General features: G+C 41.9%; 6 protein-coding genes across 6 annotated transcripts; all 6 read right to left on the bottom strand.

Annotated features, from left to right (window-relative positions):
• Positions 1 to 759: 759 nt before the first annotated feature.
• On the bottom strand, positions 760 to 5902 carry LOC119734903. Its single transcript, XM_038208533.1, has 4 exons — positions 5732 to 5902; positions 3266 to 4892; positions 2281 to 2461; positions 760 to 1327 (listed from the first exon to the last, which is right to left on the bottom strand). Exons 2-4 carry the CDS (start codon positions 4436 to 4438, stop codon positions 1134 to 1136), a joined length of 1548 nt encoding a protein of 515 aa, XP_038064461.1. The 5' UTR covers positions 4439 to 4892; positions 5732 to 5902; the 3' UTR covers positions 760 to 1133.
• A 3381-nt stretch (positions 5903 to 9283) lies between these two features.
• LOC119735079 (snaclec alboaggregin-A subunit beta-like) lies at positions 9284 to 9916 on the bottom strand. The gene has a single exon (XM_038208772.1). It carries the CDS (start codon positions 9812 to 9814, stop codon positions 9284 to 9286), a length of 531 nt encoding a protein of 176 aa, XP_038064700.1. The 5' UTR covers positions 9815 to 9916.
• A 1796-nt stretch (positions 9917 to 11712) lies between these two features.
• Positions 11713 to 12252, bottom strand: LOC119735078 (snaclec 4-like). Its single transcript, XM_038208771.1, has one exon. It carries the CDS (start codon positions 12250 to 12252, stop codon positions 11713 to 11715), a length of 540 nt encoding a protein of 179 aa, XP_038064699.1.
• Positions 12253 to 15435: 3183 nt separating this feature from the next.
• LOC119735077 (snaclec salmorin subunit A-like) lies at positions 15436 to 15975 on the bottom strand. The gene has a single exon (XM_038208770.1). It carries the CDS (start codon positions 15973 to 15975, stop codon positions 15436 to 15438), a length of 540 nt encoding a protein of 179 aa, XP_038064698.1.
• Positions 15976 to 16694: 719 nt separating this feature from the next.
• On the bottom strand, positions 16695 to 17225 carry LOC119735076 (snaclec rhodocetin subunit gamma-like). Its single transcript, XM_038208769.1, has one exon. It carries the CDS (start codon positions 17223 to 17225, stop codon positions 16695 to 16697), a length of 531 nt encoding a protein of 176 aa, XP_038064697.1.
• A 1963-nt stretch (positions 17226 to 19188) lies between these two features.
• Positions 19189 to 19710, bottom strand: LOC119735075 (snaclec trimecetin subunit beta-like). Its single transcript, XM_038208767.1, has one exon. The coding sequence runs from the start codon at positions 19708 to 19710 to the stop codon at positions 19189 to 19191; it is 522 nt and encodes a 173-aa protein (XP_038064695.1).
• Positions 19711 to 19802: the final 92 nt, after the last annotated feature.

Below are 19802 nucleotides of genomic sequence, written 5' to 3'. Positions count from 1 at the left end.
ATATGTTTAAACACTTTACCATTTTGAGGATAATCGCAACATGCATCCAGATTTTTCAGTAGAGCTACATACATGTATATTTCAAACTACCTGTAACAAATGTGTCAAAAATTCCATCCAATTCCCCTGCCATGCCTTTTACACTAGTTGCCTGCTTTTGTCTGTTGACTGGATTTGACTAATCAGATGCTTGCTTGAAATATGATCCAACTTGTTGGGGACTAGCACCAACCATCAGATCATATTTTTAGGAAGCACTCTGACTAGTCAAATTCAGTCAACAGACAAAAGCAGGCAACTGGTAGGCACAGCGGGTTTATCAATCACCTACAGTCAAAGAATAGCTATATCAGGTTTCATAACAATCACAGCCAGTCAATCCTGCTTTATGGAGGCTGGGAGCTCTCAACTGCTGAAAACAGTCACTTGATTGATTTTGACTGCAAGGACATTTTGGCAAAGAATATATGCAGGCATGCAACTGGGAAGTCACACAAAAAAGAGGAAATTCAAATCTTTCCAAGACTTTGTACAGTGTTTTTCTATTTTCAATGGCACACATGGGAAGTAAAAAAGAGGAAATCAGCTGATCCGAGGAAAAGTTGCATGCCTGTATATGTTTGCGTAGGAGTGTTAAGCTTGAAATGTGGAACTGACATGGACTGCTACTATATAATGTATTTTTATTACATATTTATAATTTTTCTTCATAATTTGATGATAAAAATTAATCACACAACATAACACATTCTGATATTCTATTCTATTGCCTTAACAGGTAATTACAATGACTTTTATTGGTTGATAGCAAAAAAAAAATGTAAATGTATGTAAAATAATGGAAACTTGCTGAAGGAAAGGTTGCATTTTACGTATTGATTTCTTTAAGGCATGTAGGACCATTTACTTTTTATGCATTTTCTTCGTTTCCAACAATAAAACCACTCAATTGACTGATCCTTGGAAATCACCTACATTTCTTGATTTCTTCTAAATGACAGCAAGCCAGACGAAATCATTTCACGGGGTGTTTTAGTACCAGTACGACCTTTAATCTAAGTAAGCTTTTTTGATAATAATTCTTGACACTAACACGTAAGCTTTTGGATAAATGGAAACGACACTATGTGCCTTTAAGATTCCATCATTGCATCCTCCTCCTCATCCACTCGCTCCTGGTAATCATACGTCTCTCGTCTTCTTGTCAGCAAGACTAAGATGTCCCCGTGACCCATGTCTCGTGCCAGCTGAGCTGGGCTGACACCGTTCATACTGGCATCTAGGTCAGCTCCGGCCTCTAGTAACAGCTTGCAGACGGCTGTGTGTCCTGTGAGGGGAAAAATTAAGATTTAAGAAACATTCATAGGAAAATGTGAATTGATCCAACAAAACAAGTCTTAACCACTTCGCGCCAGGATTAGATTGATCAGACCCAGGAGTGGGTTTTTTTTTTCACGAACCTCGATGCCAGATGGGTTTAGGCCTTCATCTATGGGTAGCACACCCTGATATTTACGGCCTCGCTCGCTGCAAGCTGGTTGCAGACAATTATTTCCGGCCTTGCTCGTTGCGTGTTTATCCGTCATCCATTCCGAATACTGCAAAACCTTTGCATGTATACATGTCATCCAACGTGAACTGGTTAAGGAAATTTTTTTCGACTCTCTGCTTTTCTCATGCAGTGGAAATTACATAATGTTCTTTTTATTTTGATGTAGTTTCTAGTGTGTCACTTGCATCTGAATAAAATAATTATGAATGGGCAGCAACACAATGCATTTAAACCGATCAATGTATAAGAATTAATATTTTAAAGGCATAGGCTATAGGATCATTTGCATCTATCCCAAAAGTAACCTACCAAATTATTATCGAAAAGATTACTTGAAATAAAGATTGTACTGGTTCTATACACCCCATGAAATTATTCTGTCTGAATTTAGAAGAAAATCAAGCAATGTAGAAGAAATCAAGATATGTAGGTGAATTCCAATAATCAGGCACTTGACTGATCGTTGGAAATAAAGAGTAATATTAACAAAATTGTGTTTCGTGATCAAGAGGTTGTGCATGTTTTGTTTTTTAACTGTTTTCTCGAAAGGTGCACAATACACTGAGCTGAAAGTTCAACAGGTTAGGTATTCAACAGTCTTCTTTGGATTTTGAGTGGTGTTATTATTGAAAACGAACAAAATGCATGAAAAGCAAATGATCCTATATGCCTTGAAAATCTTGGCAATTTCCTGATAATGGTTAGATCACATTGCACAGCACACAAACCTTGCATGACAGCCAGATGCAGTGGCGTAGCATCGTCGCATTTTGGGTTGGTAGCGTTCACCGAGGCCTGGGCCTTGTCAAGCAGCATGTGAACCACCTCCGCGTGACCCCAGTTTGCTGCAGCGTGGAGCGGTGTGTTGCCAGACTCAGAGGGGTGGTTCACATCCAGGCGCGGCTGGACCTGTGAAAGGGGAGAAAATAAACGAAAAGATTAGGTAGTTTTTCAATTCAAAAAGGTTTCAAGCAGTCATTCAAATTGATTTTGGTTTGGGATTTGTGAACAGAGCTAATGCAGGCGCTGTATGGGCTCCGCGCAGAGTTACCCCCTCAACGGTAAGAGAGGGAGAGTTGGGGGAGACCACTGGGAGAGACATTTGAACGCATTACCGATGATGCCTGATGTGATAACACTTTGACTTTGTGTACTCTGCACTATACACGTACAAACCAGTATGCTTGCACAGCAGGTTCTGTCTATGGGGTTCTCGAATGTGGTAAAAAAACGCCCTCTATGGTTGGTGCACACAGCCCACTCTCAATGGCTATTTTGTGTATACGCCAATGGTCCAGAGTTGTAGAGCTTTGCCTCTATCACAAGTCATTCAGTCTCATGTCAAGTCACAAACTATTCATATGAACTATGATGGAGGCATTCTTTTGTCGTTCTTCCTCTGTAACTGCATTGTGACTGGACTTGTAAATTTACTATTGATTTACATGGACTTGGGATGGGTTCGACTGCAGCAATGCAAAGGTCATCCTCATCATTATGAAATACAAGGTACAGTGTTTGATTCTGGTAATATTTACAATTGGTCCAATATACCAAGTAAAAGCAATTTCTGGCATATGCTGCAATTCCAAGAAACAAAAATATCTAACTTGTCAAATAAATAAATCCAATTTAGAATTCTGATTCAACTACTGTACGACAATCTTTTAAAATCAGATCAACATTTTCCATTGGACTTTTATATTCTCTAACCTTGGTGAGGAGATAATGCAGAACTCTAGGCTGGTTGTGCATGACGGCTTCAAACACAAGGGACCGGTCTTCTTTGTTCACCGCAGCGACGTCCAGCTTCCCGCTGCGGACAAGGTAATGGAGAACACTGACAAACCCGCGCTGGACGGCCTGGTATGCCCGTCGCTGCACGATGCTCGCAGTGGGTGGTGGCTTGATAGTGGGATCAACCGACACACAAGGTTCGCACAAGGGATCGTCACTTTTGAACCGCCGGTAAAAATTGACGATGTTGCTCCAAACACTGAGCAGAAGGAATGCGCGGACGGCCAGCAGTGACTGGGCAAACTCTCGGTTCCGAGTTGAGATCTTTACGTCCGTCAGCAACGTCTTGTAGTCGTCGGTCCGTTCTGAGGACAGCGTGTCCAGTATGTTCAGAAACACATGAGTTCCCCTCGGCCCGCAGAGTCGCCCTGGGTATTCCCGAAGGATCGCCGACACCAGCCTGTCCAGATCGGTTAGTTGGACTTTGCCCTGTTTGAGACCTTGGTCAAAGACTAGGCTGAGCTCGTCATGCAGGATCCCCACTTCCATCTGTAGCAGCTCTAGCCTCTGGACCTCGGGGAAGTCCGTCAGCATGAAGTTGGCAAACACGACAAAGTTGTCGCCGTCATTACACCAAGAGGCGAGCTCGTCCACCATCCCATTAGCACGTCCCAGCCAATCGACGATCATGTCGCCGTCGATGTACTGCAGCATGTCATCAAAATTCCCACGAGGATTATCCTGACGTTTGACCTCCCCACTGTCGGGCCGATCGCTGTCGATGCTGCTTCCTGAGGAAGGTCGGGACTCGAGTGGGGGCAGCGGCGTCTTAAATTTCTTGAAGTCGATGCTGGCATTGTTATTCATATTGACCATGTGCTTGTTTGTCTTTGGTTGTTTTCGCCGGGCGCCCGTAGTTTGAGGCGACAAGGGTTTCGACACCTTCTCTTCCCAAGGGGGCCTGGGTGCTAACGATAGCCCATTCATATCCTCTGCGGGTTGAGCCGTACAACTCGCTGGAGAGGGCTCCCCAAAGATGCTGAGAGAGCTCAGGGGTCGAGAGAGCTCATCATCTTCATCATCGCTGTCCCGCATCGTCAATCGCGACACGCAAATCAACTCACGCAAATCCTTCACACTGCGAGTCATCGTTCAAACAGTGCTGTCAATTATTTGGATACAATTACAATGTTCTATTTTGTTTTAATAAAAAAAACTTTTTTATGATTGTTCATCAATGAGAAGCTTTCATAACAGAAGGCGACAAAATGGCATCTTCCAAAGATAAAACTCCCTTTAGCATTGGGCTCAATATTGACTGATTTAATTTTTGAAATGAATTGTCATTTCAATGGTTAACATTGATTTGCAGCTGCAGTTGGATGTCAAAAGCGAAGAGAACAAAGGCGACGATAGACGGGAGCTTGAAGCGACAACGGAATGCCATGTCAAAGAAGAAAGACAGGGTCCTAGACATGACATGTCTGACAGGCACAGACGTCGCAACTTGAATGAAGGAGTCCGATTCCTTGAACTGCGGCATCTTCATCATTGGGAGGAGTTCTGACATCACCAGTGTTGTTTACAAAATTGCCTTTGTGATCTGTAACAAACCAAAGCAATGGAACGAACAATCAAACAAAAGGAATAATTGGGTAGATCAGCCAATGGAAAGATTTCCATATACGAAGTTCACTCGACACCCTGTGTACAAACCCTATGAGATTGGACTGACAAATTCTAAGTGTTTTCTAAGAAAATGCTTGTATTTTCTCACTGCTCAAATTGACTTTGATGACATGAAATTGCTATTTAGGGGCTTGTTAGTCAATACAGAGGAAAATTAGTGAACTTCGTATATGGAAATCTTTCCTCAGCCAATCAGAGGGACTCAGGGAACCTCCATGAAATAATGTTTTCTAAAAGATTTGGCTTCATATAGGCCTATTCATCTCAATAAAGGTCAGTGATTGCAAAAATGTGACATGAACCTGGGACTAAGAAACATTGCCAATTTTGTTAGAAAATGGATGCTACATTCTTTCTTTTTTGTTTAAAAATGTTCAAGCTGACAAAAGTCAAACATGTCAAACATGCCACGTTCACGGGTCTAGTCAAAAGTCAAACTGTGCTGCTCAAGAATCTGACAAAGTGACAACATAGGCCTACTTTCAGTTTCATGACTTTGTGTGCAAATAACTCAAATAGAAAGTAAACTAACAATGACATGACTAAGAAACATATATGAATACTGTCACTGACTTTGAAGTGGCAAACAGTAAATATAATGGGAAGTGAAAAGAAAAGGGGCCCTTTGCAAATATGGGGCGACTTGTCAAAACATGAATGTTGCACCACATTTCGTGGCGAAGTGCCAGCACAGCAGTGCCACTCTCACTTTTCGTGCGAAATTCTAAACCAATTTGAACGTCTCATACATACCAGTGATTATTTTGCAAATCCGAAGCAGTTAGGCCTAGTGTTACAACCATTTGATTTTTATCTGTTGCGATGACTGGAAAGGCCTAAAAATATGTAAAACCACACACGAATATTCACCACACACAATGCATCGCAACAGATGCGACGCAGACAACTAGATATTGCGTCAGATACCCCGCGTGATTGATGTATAGCTTTTAGAAGAAAGCGTCAGGGTACTTGACAATCAAGGTTCCTTTTTTTAAGTAGACTTAAAAACAAGTCGCTAACTGGCCGAAATTGGTGAGTTGTGTTTTTTTTTTTAAACGTAGCGTTTCTCAAAAGGATCCAATCCAATCCTCATGATGAAACGACAATTTTTTTTTTATATTTTTTTTTTGGTGGGGGACCACGTATCCACAACCCTCCCTATAACCCTACCAATGATCTTGGCCACCTGATCAAAAGACTAGTTTACTAGGTTTGCTAGTTTAATTACAAGTGTCCGCCAAAACTTCTGACAAAAGGAGAGGCCTGAACGAAATGCCACGAAACTCTTAGTTTAGAATTAGGCCTAATTTAATATGTGAGTGGAACTACATGCACAAATGAACTGGATGGAACAGCTGGACAGTACAGCAGCTTTTTTTTGAGAAGGGGAAAGTGGTACCGTACGGTACCGCTTAGTGTGTAGCCTAACGGTTATAGTTTACTAGACCTGAATTTACTTGCAACTGTCGGCCGGCTCCAGAAGAAGTGGACGAGATATTCGAAGGACTATTCAGGGAGAGATATTCGAAGTAGCATAAGCTGTGTTTTCGAAGGACCTGCCCGAAGTATCGGAGAACGGCATCACGGGCGCAACTTGGCGCAAACGACGACTCGAGCAGGACGGCGCCGGGGATATATCTTACTGTTGTGTTGCATGCGTCAAGACACCATGCAGTGCTTCACGCCGGCAGAAAAGGGAGGTAGGCCCTCAGTTTTTCTCCACGGTCTGACTAACCAAACATGTGCACATAATTGCATCGGAATCCTCCATGCAGTGCTGTATTAAAAGACAATGAAGAGGAGGAAAAGGAAGATTTCCTTCCTCCATGGTATTAAAGAGAAAACAAAATCCCTCCGAGTTTTGCAGACGATTTCTTGAAACCCATCCCAAAGCACTAGAAACACGGATCCAGATCCGAATTTTCGGGTTGGGTGGTGGTGGTGGTGGTGGTGGTGGTGGTGGTGGGGGGGGGGGGGGGGGGGTACAATGAAGCTTAACTATAGAAATTTCATATAGCTCTATGAGCTTTACCCATCCCCCGAAAAAAATTCAAAGTAAATCGGAAAAACACCTTATTTGACCCTTGGTGGCGCCCTTTCCCCCTTTTAGTCTTTCTCTTCGCATTTCACGCATCAACTCCCACATTTTTCCTGTATGTTTCACGCCATAATTGGGACCGGAATTGTAACAAACTTATCATGGACTCAAACCTAAACGCGAAGAATTTCAGGGGTGTTCAAAAAATTTGGTCTTCAATAATTATAGCCCGGAGCCGTCTTGGAGCGCTAGACGTCTTTACAGTAGCACAATGATGTTTCATTTCAAAAACTTGATATGCAATTTAGTGTAAACCCATACAGTTTAGCTTTACGGTGCCGTATGCAATATACTTGACAAAGATTAATGTGCTATTAATACAATGTAGGCAGTTGGTGCAGATTGTGAAATTCTACCTAAAACTCAAAAGGATTAAGGAATTGTTTTTCGCATGGTACAGACACTTCTACGTAATACTTAGTTAAATATGATAACGAATAATAGAATATAATTGTACATTCGATTTAATTATAACATTTTAAAGCAGTGTTCGGCTCGGTATACTACCAGACCTTGAATGTCTTTGTTTTTACAAGTACGATTTCTGTAGATAGCTTTCGAACACCATAAAACATTTTTGAAAGATAAAATTTACATCATTAAACTTCAAAAGACATTTTCGTCAGCCTGGGGAAGATTTTGAAAATCTTCTTTTTTTCCTCGATAGCTTCTTATCGAAACATTACGTTTTGTAACCAGAAAGTCCTTCCGTTAAACAATAACAAATCTGTACGTGACTCAAGAAATAATTCAAAATCTTTTTACATCTTTTTTCCCCCGAAGTACTAAATAACTAAGTGAAAGCGAAGCCATCATGCCTAAAATCACGACGTATCAATGTATTTATTACACCTCTAAAAATACATACATGTGTGAGCTTTAATATCCTGAGCAACCACATTTAACTGTTTTTTTTTCTTCACAATTGCACATATCCACACACACAAAAAAATCACATTTTTGTTTAAAGTGTTAGTGAAATATAGCAAGAAAAAAAAAAGTTATTTAATACGAATGAGTCAAATATTTTAAGTAATACGAGTCTGTCAAAATTACAAGAATATTTGAAATATAAATCATTTAAGCTAATTCATTTATTCACCATTAGTGGTGAATTCATCATTTACATTTAAAGATTCACGATCGAGTCTTTGCTAAATATCAACCTAACTCTGTGATTGCGCGATATGACATAAATTGGATATTTTAATATGCTTCGTTTTATTTGACAACCAATAATCCTAAGGATATGTACTTTTTGTTTTTACAGAAATTACGATCACGTTTGAAAGAAATTCTTATATTAACATATCGGATATTATTTTCATAAAGGATTTTTTTGCACAGAAAATGACGATAACTTTTGAAGAAATATTTACATTTTACGTATCATAATATTCCGTCGGTAAATTGCTACCATTTTTGTGAATATTTAATTGCGAATTTAAACTAAAATGTTAACATCTATAATTAACCACTGGTTAATTTATTCACTAATGCACATTATATCGAAACAATTAAGTGAAACGTATTTACACAAACTACGTACGTGTAATAAGAAAACGAAACCCCAAAGCTAACATTTTTCAAGTGACGTATGACTTTAATTCAACTTTCTTAACGTAAAAGAGTGGAAAAACCTTTCCAGAAAGATGTGTCCGCCATATTTAGGACTCGTAAAAAGAGTGCAGGTTTCACTCTTTTTAAGTGGTTTTTCACTGTAAAATACTTCAACTCCATTCTTTCCGGGAGATTTAATTTTCAATATTTTGATCAAAGAAAATTAGTGGAGTGAGTTAGCCTACCTTCGAAATGGAGCGAGGACTATAGTAAGGCGTAGTGAGTATCAGTGGTCCACGGGAATTTCATGTAGTATTACACCAAAAACCAGTAGCGGATTATCTGGGGATGCTTGCGTGAACGTGCGTGTGTATTATACAATATTTGGTGTTTAACACAGTTGTGTTTACGCAAAATTAAGTGTTCATTGCAATGTCGCCCGCCAAATTGTGTCGATTTAATTTCATTGTCGACACGTTATAACTTATCTACCAAATAATGTCCATCGCTACATAATCAATCACAGCCGTGATTCACGTCCAATGCCTGGCATTGGTCATCAGATGCACAATTACTTGGGCACATAATGTCCAAAATGCCCTCAGCTAAAGTTGTTGTCTTTCAAGTTGGGGGGGGGGGGGTGGTTACGGTAGGCCATTGACGAAGCGCCCGTTTGCATCGGCCGTCATGCAGTGCACACGAGCAGTGTTAGGCATCTCGCAGACGACATACTTGGGTTTTTCGCAGTTGAAAGTTTTCCACGTGCCGTTGCCATTCTTCGACAACAAGACGCACCGAGGTGCTCCTTGTTGGGGATATCCCAATGCCCAGTTGGTGTAGCTCATTCTCTCAGTATTCCCATCGCAGATCACAATGTTTGCGTTAACGGACTCCCATCTGCAACCGATCCAAACTCCGCGTTTTTGTACAGCCTCAAATCGTTCCACCAGCCGCCGCCAGAGGAAGTCGTTCTCAGCCTGTGAATTCGGCACGACAAGGTGGCTTTGTTTACTCTCGCAGAACTCTGAAGCATCTGCCCAGCTCATACGCTCCAAGTACATCGCGTAGCACGACTGATGCCAGTTTTTCCAGCCCGGAGGGCAGAGAGCTGACAAGATCGAAAAACCTCCCAAGGCGAACAGAAATGCAACCAAAATGTCACGAAGAGCTGCCATTATGAAGTTGTCAAATCATACAGTTGAGATTCGTATAATATGGAAAGTATCTCCTACTCGAAACAACAGTTTTATTGATTGAAACAAGAGCCAAGTTTTCTACCAAATGTATGAACCTGGCACAACCGTTTCTCCAAGCTCATTTAAATGTATGCCTCATAGACCGTATCGTACCAACTGCATCGCATGTCAGTGCTATGAGTGCCGCGTTTTCAATTATGTGTATCTTGCGGGGTGTCATTTCCTGTTAGATATATAGCCTGGTTAATTGGGCGTCTTGGTTTTCATGGCAACCTTTTTGGTATCTAGGGAAAACAGCACACTCCCATTGAACCAATGTTTTCATTGGAGTTTTGGACTCGGTATGATTCGACAGAGACCTTGACTTTTCTTATTTGTCAATATTGCGATGCTCGTACGGCGCTTCAAACCAGTTCGTGATGAGACCATGCATGATACCAAGCAGTTTTCTGCAGCAGCACTAGTCTTGACCCAAGACTGGATTTGGTTTTATGTTCGTGAACGTACAGGGTGCAGGCCAGTAAATAGGCCCGAAATTGCCCACGCCGGTCACATCACGACTAGCATGCCCACCATATTGTGTCGCCCACCGATTTGTGTGTATTATGACATAAATTGTCGACACATAGGACTTTGACTGCTCAATGCGTCAAAATGTTACATGGTGTTCTAAACCAATCACAGCCGCAATTCACGTCCGACATACGTGCAAAAAGTCCGACATGCCTGTATAATTCATTTATAATGTCGAAATGCCATTCGCTGAATTGGGCATCGTTCTTTTTGGCCTTTATGGTAGGTCGTTGACGAAGCGCCCGTTTGCATCGGCCGTATTGCACTGCATACAAGGGGTACTTTGCACCTCGCATGCGACGAATCTTTTATTTGGCATACAGTCGACAGTTTTCCATGTGCCATTTTCATCCTTTGACAACACAACGCACTGACGAGCTTTTTGGTTGGGATGTCCCAGTGCCCAGTTGGTTTAACTCGGTTCCTCAGTATTTCCAGTGCACACGAAGCTTGAGGTACAGACACGCGTTTGCAGCCGATCCAAACCCCGCGTTTTTTTACGTTTCACCACCATCCGCCAGAAGAAATCGTTCTCAACCTGTGAATTCGGCACGACAAGGTGGCTTTGTTTACTCTCACAGAACTCTGAAGCATGGGTTTAATTTGGCGTTGCGGCGTTTTCATGGCAACCTTTTTTGGTAACTAGGGAAATAGCACACTTCCATGGTACCGATGATAATTGACGTCTTGGACTCGTTATGATTTGACAGAGACCTGACTTTTTTAATTTGTTTAGTGCGATGCTTATACAGCGCTTCACACCAGATCGTGACAAGAGCATAATACCAGTTTTTTGCAGTAGCACTAGTCTTGGCCCCAGACTCCATTTGTCTTTATGTTCATGAACGTACAGGATGCAGGCCAGTAAATAGGCCCGACATTGCCTACGCCGGCTACATCACGATTTGCATGCCCACCAAATTTTGTCGCCAAACTTAATAATGCCATTGTCGACACAATTTGCTGTGCTCTAAGCAATCACAGCTGCAAAATGGTGCAAAACGTCCGACTTGTATGTAGCCTATAATTCACTTTTATAATGTTGAAATGCCCTTCACCTTTTTGCATCGGTCGTCATGCATGCAGTGCATGCGAGGTGTACAGTTGTTTTGAACAATTCACTTCGTGGTACAGAAACGTTCAATGTCGCCCACCGAATTGTGTCCATTTAATGTCATTGTCGACAAACTAACCCAATCACAGCCGTGATTCATGTCCGACATTCGCACACAAAATAATGTCCGATACGCATATCGTGCCCCAGTTCGCTGAATTTTGCGTCGTTTTTCTTCGCCTTTACATTTTTACGGTAGGTCGTTGACGAAGCGCCCGTTTTCATCGGCCGTCAGGCAGTGCACGCGAGCAGTGTTTGGCTTCTCGCAGACGACATACTTGCCCTTAGGTGGCACGCAGGGGTTAGTTTTCCACGTGCCGTTGCCTTCCTTCGACATCAAGACGCACCGAGGTGCTCCTAATTGTTGGGGATATCCCAGTGCCCAGTTGGTGTAGCTCATTCCCTCAGTATTCCCGTCGCACACAAAGCTCGAATCAGCAGACTCGCGGTTGCAACCGATCCAAAACCCGCCTTTGTCTGTAACGGTCTCTAAGCGTTCCACCACCATCCGCCAGAAGAAATCGTTCTCGGCCTGTGAATTCGGCACGACAAGGTTACTTTGTATAGTCTCGCAGAACTCTGAAGCATCTGCCCAGCTCATACGCTCCAAGTACATCGCGTAGTACGACTGATGCCAGTTCTTCCAGCCCAGAGGGCAGAGAGCTGACAAGATCGAAAAACCTCCCAAGGCGAACAGAAATGCAACCAAAATGTCACGAAGAGCTGCCATTTTGTACTTGTTAAATCATACAGTTGGGATAAAAAGTATGTCCTATACTCGGAGCAACAGTTTCTTTGTCTTAATAGAAGAGATGCAATTGCTCCCAAGTGTTTGTACTTGGCACAACCTATTCTCAAAGCTCATGTAGATTATAGATAGGTGTGCCTCAGACCTATTTATTGACTGCATCGTATATCGGTGCCGCCTTTTGTGTCTTACAGGGGGCAATTTCCTGTTAGATCGCATGTGGTTAATATGGCGTTTGCGTTTTCATGGCAACCTTTTCTTTTTTGCTATCTAGTGAAAACAGCACAATTTCAAAATACCTACCATATTTTATTATTGGCCTTTTGGACTCGGTAACTCGGCAGAGACCTTGACTTTTTAAATTAACAACGCAATGCTTGTACAGCGCTTCACACAATGCAAGTCTTCATAGTGATTACGTCATCAGACCATGAGACCAGTTTGCTGCAGCGGCAGGAGATCAGCGCAATTTATTCTGAACAGCTTCGTTTGGTACCAAGTTATTATTATAATAAATTTACAAGTGTATTGGATGGAGAGAAGACAATTGTAGTAAAGTGTCTTGCCCATGAACACAAACACCTTGTTTCCGTACATCGGGGCTGGAATCAACGCACGTGAGTTGAACACCGTTACCCTCTAAACCACGGTGCTCCGTTTATTCCATTGCTCCCCTGGCAATAGTTGTATTCAATCAGTCGAGTCCGGGTATGAATGGTCGAAAGTACATGCCGTAATTAGCTAGTTTGTCAGACTGGTATCAGTAGGACTTTATGTCAGACTGTGAACTTTAGCTTACGGGATTATGCATTTTATGCAGCGTAAATCTTAAGTTCACAGTTTAGCTCAGAAATGACAAAGAAATGATATTAGAAACAGAGTCACTCAACTATAGCTATACGCATTCAGTATGGCATGCGGTTTTATTGCAAGCAAGCATTCGTGTGCTATTAAAACAATGTACGCCTTTGTGCAGATTGTGACGTTCTACCTAAACTCAGAAAGTAAGGAATTGTTATCTCAATGGCACAGACGCTACTACATGATACTTAATAGAATATGAGAATGAATAATAGAATATTATACATTTGATTAAATTACAACATTTTTAATTAAGCAGTGTTCGGCTCAGTAGCAAAACTAGAAGGTCTTTATTAAAAGTATGAATCCTTTATAGGCTTATAGTTTTTGAACAGCTTGCAAATAGTTGTTTTAAAAGGCCCTGTATTTGACTTCATAAGGCGTTTTAAAAATCAGTTGTCATTTCTGTCATAAGATTTGAAACTCTTCCTTTTTTCTCGATATCTTTATTGCTATCGATATCAGAAAGTCTTCATTTTTGTTATTTGAACAATACAGAAATCTGATGACTCCAGAAAAACATCAACATCTTCAAACATCTTTTTCAAAGTAATAACTAAGTGAAAGCGAAGCCATCATACCTAAAAGAATGACGTATTAACTGAACTATAATATATCCATTAATTTATTACACCTCTAAAAAATACTTTGGTCTGCAACGATTGGCTATTTAATGTGTTACAAATTTTAAACTAAATATGCACTAGGGGCGTGATCTTTATCCAGCACCCAGATATATTTTCTTCTTCACAATAATGCAATTAAGACAATTTTTTGATATCCACAAAAAAATCACTTTGTTTAAAAACTCGCCATTTTCCGAAAAGTGTTAGTAAACCACTACAATGTAAAACGCTTACAGCATATAAAGCAAGACAATACCAGTTTCGATTAAATGCAAACAAATGAGTCAAAGATTTCAAGTAATACTAGTCTAAGAACATCAAAAATACAACAATATTTGACACGTAAATCATTAAAGGTAATTCATTTAGGTTCACCATAGTGAATTCATAATTTAGGCCTACATTTAAAGATTCACAGTCGAGTCTCTTGTTCAATAAGTCTCTAAATGCTATATGACATAGCAATCAACTGAATAGAATGAATATTTAAAAAAAAAATAGTTTTTTTTATTCGACAACCTATAATTAAAGGGTACTTTTTTTTTTACAGATATTACGATAAATTGTGAAAGAAATATTGTGTCAAAAATTTCGTAAATTTCTTCCAAATGGCATTTCGTGAATATTTAATTGCGATTTTAAAGTGAACTAAAGTGTAGAAATCTAAAGCAAGAAGGGAAACAATTTGACTGTAACCCACCGCATAAAACAAATCCTCTTATTCTACTGTCACTGGTTAATTTATTCAAAATGCACATTAAATATCGAGAAAAAAATCATTTATTGATACAAACTTTATAATAAGAAAACAACACCCCAAAGCTAACATCTTTGAAAAGGACATATCTGTATTCTGTATAATTCAACTTTCTAAATCTAAAAGAATGAAAAACCGCTCTAAAAGAGTGAAATTCCATTCTTTCAAAGAGCCATATGGTGGACAACTCTTTCAGAGTGGGTTTTTTGCTCTTTCACATCTAGCCTTGACCAAGGCTATCACTTGTTCCCATACGAGCTTGTTCCCGCTACCGCACACAGCGCGCGCCGCGACACTATTACTATACCGTTAGCCTCAACGACCCTTGCGTGTGCTTTGTGTGCATGTACGTACGCCCCACACACACTTCCGCAAACAGCCGTACATAAGTCGAGGCTCCGTCAAGGCTTTTTCACATCAAGATAAACTTATAACCCGGGACCGTTACTCTTCAAAACGTTAATCACAAACATCAAAATAGTGCAGTGAATTAGCCTACATTCGAAATGGAGCGAGGGTCCATTAGAAAGGCGCGGGTACTGAAAATGTTCAAGTTCTTGTCGAGTTTCAGGGGATCCTCAGGAGTTTCACGTGGTAATACACCAAAACAAAAAGCGCCAATTTAAGAATGCTTGAATGCACGTGTGTTCTATATACAATGATATTCCGTAAAGTTGCTTTTGAACGATTCACTTCGTGTTACAGAAAAGTTCATTGGAATGTCGCTGACAAGGTAAATTGTGTCTATAGTGATGTCAATGTCGACACATCATACATGCTAAATAATGTCCAAATGCCGCGTGGTATTCTAACCAATCACAGCCGTGATTCATGTCCGACGTGCGTACACAAAAATAATGTCCGATATATGAGTGCATATGGTACCCTTCGCTGAATTGGTCGCCGTTCTTCTTTGCCCGTTTACGGTAGGTCGTTGACGAAACGCCCGTTTGCATTGGCCGTCATGCAGTGCAAGCGAGGGGTACTAGGCTCCTCGCATACGACGTACCTCACTCTTTTCGGGCAGCAATTGGCAGTTTTCCATGTGCCGTTGCTATCCTTCCGCAACACAACACACTGACGAGCTTTTTGTTTGGGATTTCCCATTGCCCAGTTGGTGTAGATCAGTTCCTCGGTATTTCCAGCGCACACGAAGCTTGAGTTTACAGACTCGCGTTTGCAGCCAATCCAAACCCCGATTTCGACCTCGGCCACGGTCTCGAATCGTTCCACCACCATCCGCCAGAAGAAATCATTCTCAGCCTGTGAATTCGGCACGACAAGATGGCTTTGTTTGCTCTCGCAGAACTCTGAAGCATCTGCCCAGCTCATACGCTCCAAGTACATCGCGTAGCATGACTGATTCCAGTTCTTCCAGCCCGGAGGGCAGAGAGCTGACAAGATCGAAAAACCTTCCAAGGCGAACAGAAATGCGACCAAAATGTCACGAAGAGCTGCCATTTCGAAGTTGTCAAATCATACAGTTGAGATTCGTATATATTTGGAAAGTATCTCCTAATCGAAGCAACAGTTGGATTGATTGAAACAAGAGCCAAGTTTAGTACCGAACGAGTGTCTGTAGCTGGCACAACCGTTTCTCAAAGCACATCTAGATGTATGCCTCAGACCGTATAATATGCCAACTGCATCGTATGTCAGTGCCGCGTTTTTTAATTAGGCCTATGTGTGTCTTGCGGGTGCCGCTTCCTGGATGTTTAGCCTGGTTAATCTGGCGTCTGGGTTTTCATGGCAACCTTGTTTTGGTATCTAGGGAAAACAGCACTCTGCCATGGTACCGATGATTTTATATATTGGCGTTTTGGACTCGGTATCATGATTCGACAGAGACCCGACCTTTGGGTATATGTAAATAATGCGTTGCTTGTACAGCACTTTACACCATATCGTAATGAGACCATGCATGGTACCAAGCAGTTTTCTGCAGCAGCACTAGTCTTGGCCCAAGCCTGGGTTTGGATTATGTTCGTGAACGTACAGGTACTAATGACGTCACACTTTGTTTACGTGTGTGCTTTCCTACGGTGCTCAGTGGACCGTGGGCCCCAGTGGCTCCATAATTATGAAAGTCCACATGTAAACAAAGTGTGACGTCATTAGTACAGAGGCTTATTATATGTCGAAATGCCCTTCGCTGAAGTGGTCGTCGTTCTTCTTTGCCTTTACGGTAGGTCGTTGACGAAGCGCCCGTTTGCACCGGCCGTCATGCAGTGCATGCCGCTACTTGGCACCTCGCATGCGACGAATCTCTCTTTATTTGGCATACAGTCGGCAGTTCTCCATGTGCCGTTGCCATCCCTTGTCAACACAGTGCACTGAAGGGCTTTTTGTTTGGGAAATCCCTGTTCCCAGTTGATGTAGCCGAGTCCCTCAGTTTTCCCAGCGCACACGAAGCTTGAGGTTACGGTCTCGCGTTTGCAGCCGATCCAAAACCCACGATTTTGTACAGTCTGAAATCGTTCCACCACCATCCGCCAGAGGAAATCGTTCTCGGCCTGTGAATTTGGCACGACAAGGTGGCTTTGTTTGCTCTCGCAGAACTCTGAAGCATCTGCCCAGCTCATACGCTCCAAGTACATCGCGTAGCACGACTGATGCCAGTTCTTCCAGCCCGGAGGGCAGAGAGCTGACAAGATCGAAAAACCTCCCAAGGCGAACAGAAATGCGAACAAAATGTCACGAAGAGCTGCCATTTCGAAGTTGTTAAATCATACAGTTGAGATGGAAAGTATCTCCTATGCTGGAAGCAACAGTTTGTTTGTGTTTATGAGAGACAAAATTGCTCTCGAGTATTTGTACTTGGCACAACTTATTCTCAAAGCTCATGTAGATAGATATGCCTCAGACCTAATTGTTGACTGCATCGTTGTTAAATCATACAGTTGATATTCGTATAAGTATCTTCGACTCGATTCAACAGTTGGATTGGTTGAACCGTTGAAACAAGAGCCAATTTTTCTCCCTGAATGTCTGTACCAGGCACAACCGTTTCTCGAAGTATATTTAGATAGGTATGCCTCGAACCTTATAACACCAACTGCATCGCATGCGAGTGAAGTGTTGCCTGACTTGCTGTGCGTCATGTCCTTGTAAATCGCATGAAACATTCATGAAATATACCTGCGTTTTCATGACAACCTCGTTTGTATCGAAAGAACGCGGAACGGCAGGCTTCCTCACAGTCCCAATGATTATCAAATATTGATGGTTTTTTGATGGCCTGACGTTTTGGTTCGCTTCACACCAATGTCTCAAGAGGCTTTTACATTTATTACCAATAGTCATCAGAGATCGGCGGAAGCTATTAGTATCTCCGTTTACTTGGTACTAATTTATACTCCCCTTGGATGGAGAGAGGCAATAGACCTTATCGCTGTTTGCGAGTTAGCCACGCCCCTTAGACAACCCTATGGAGTTTTTGTGCACTAAGTCTCGATTTTGCGTGTTCCGCGTCCATTTGCATATCCTGTTATTGGACAATATTTCACGAGCTGCGTTGACGCGATTCTAACGCGATTCTGCAGCGATTGTAGTTAAGTGTCTTGCCCAAGAACAAAAACACGCATCAAATTTCTTGTTGCATGACCGAACTTTAAATACATTCTGTTATGTGCTCTTTTAGGTAGCACTAAAACGCGAAATAGGCCTAAGGCCAACTTTTCTGACCATAAAATAATGCCTTTTGATAGCATATATTCGTCATAGTTTATACGTGTGGTATATGTAATACAAAGTCACACAGTCATCGTAAATATTCACTTTGTAATACGTCAGTAGTCTATATACAGTAGTATTATTATACACATTTTAACAGTGCATTACAATATTTTAACGGATAACTACGCATATACTATTTTACGCTGTACGTCATTTGTGCATACAACAATTGGTGTGCTGCTGTGGTTCTTGGCCTAATTGACTTTTCGAACTACAAAATCTGTCATGTCGTGACAGGGTAAAGCTCCCTATGATTTTATTTATTATTATGTATTTCTGATAAAGAAACCAAGGATTCCTCAAAAGCGCCCAAGGTACTGTAGCTCACAACCTTGAGCAAACCTGTAGAGAGGAGGCAATGAGAAGAAATTACAGTTTTAGAGGTAGTAGGGAAAACCCAGATTAAGAATATTCTGGGGAAACCCACGGAATCAGGTATCCAATCCACGTTTGGCCTAGCTAGGCGGGATTCGAACCTGGGTCACAGCGATGGAAGGCGAGAAAGTAGCGCCACACCAACCTGACGACAGTCCCTGACTCCCTATGAGTCTTTTCCCGTCCAAAAAAAACCCAAGTGTCTACTGCTGGTAACCATTTGTCGTGTAAAATCATGAGTCCTGCGTCTGAGATAACTATATGGCAGAAATCACGTAGCATTTTGCATCAACAGTGCAACTATTCTAACGTACCTGAATATGTCTCGGGCTTAGCAGGATGTTAATCGATAAACATGAGGATGACTAAATCTCTCACGTGGTTTGCGGGATGTGGATATATAAACCTTGTTACTTGCTCTGGACCCAAGATCACAATAAAGCAGTAATCAGGTTTAGGCCTATCCTGCGAGTCAAGAAAGTTTTGTGCCTGTCTTAACGTGTTCACAAAACTATAGCAATCCCGACTTGCAGGCAGTCAGATGACTTCGATGGAGTATAGTCTTTACGGCAATCCACTCACGAAGCGTCCATTTTTACCAGCAGTCAGGCAGTACGCAGTATTCGGCATCTCGCAGACCACATACCGGCGGCTGTCGTTGGTGCACCTGTTAGATCTCCATGTGCCGTTCCCTCCCTTGCCATACACGATGCACAGAACTTTTGCTGAAGGGTGGCCTGGCGTCCAGTTGGTGAAGTCCGTTTTCTCGGCGCACACGAAGCTTGAGTCCGCCGTCTCGCGTTTGCAGCCGATCCACACCCCGCCCATCGGCAGAGACGCGTACTCAAGTCGGTCCATCACCAACCCCCAGATGAAATCATTCTCAGCCTGAGAGTTCGGCACGACAATATGGCTTCCCGTGTTCTCGCAGAACTTCGTTGCGTCCATCCAATTCAGGCGCTTAGAGTGCATAGCGTAGCACGACTGCTTCCAGTTCGTCCAGCCGGGCGAGCAAACAGCCGCCGATGAAAACACAGCATCAAATATCAACAACAAAACTGTCAAATGATTGTACCGAGATATCATTTTTGTAGCAGAGTGATTTTGTTTCCGTATTGCTGATTGGTTTAGGCTTTAAGTTCTTGCAGATCGACTGTCAAGACAAATAGATGAATCTA

This window comes from Patiria miniata, unplaced genomic scaffold, assembly GCF_015706575.1.
Source record: "Patiria miniata isolate m_02_andy unplaced genomic scaffold, ASM1570657v1 HiC_scaffold_28, whole genome shotgun sequence".
Lineage (NCBI taxonomy): Eukaryota > Metazoa > Echinodermata > Asteroidea > Valvatida > Asterinidae > Patiria > Patiria miniata.
The sequence above is the reverse complement of the archived record's forward strand: the minus strand, read 5'-3'. Positions and strand labels throughout refer to the sequence as shown.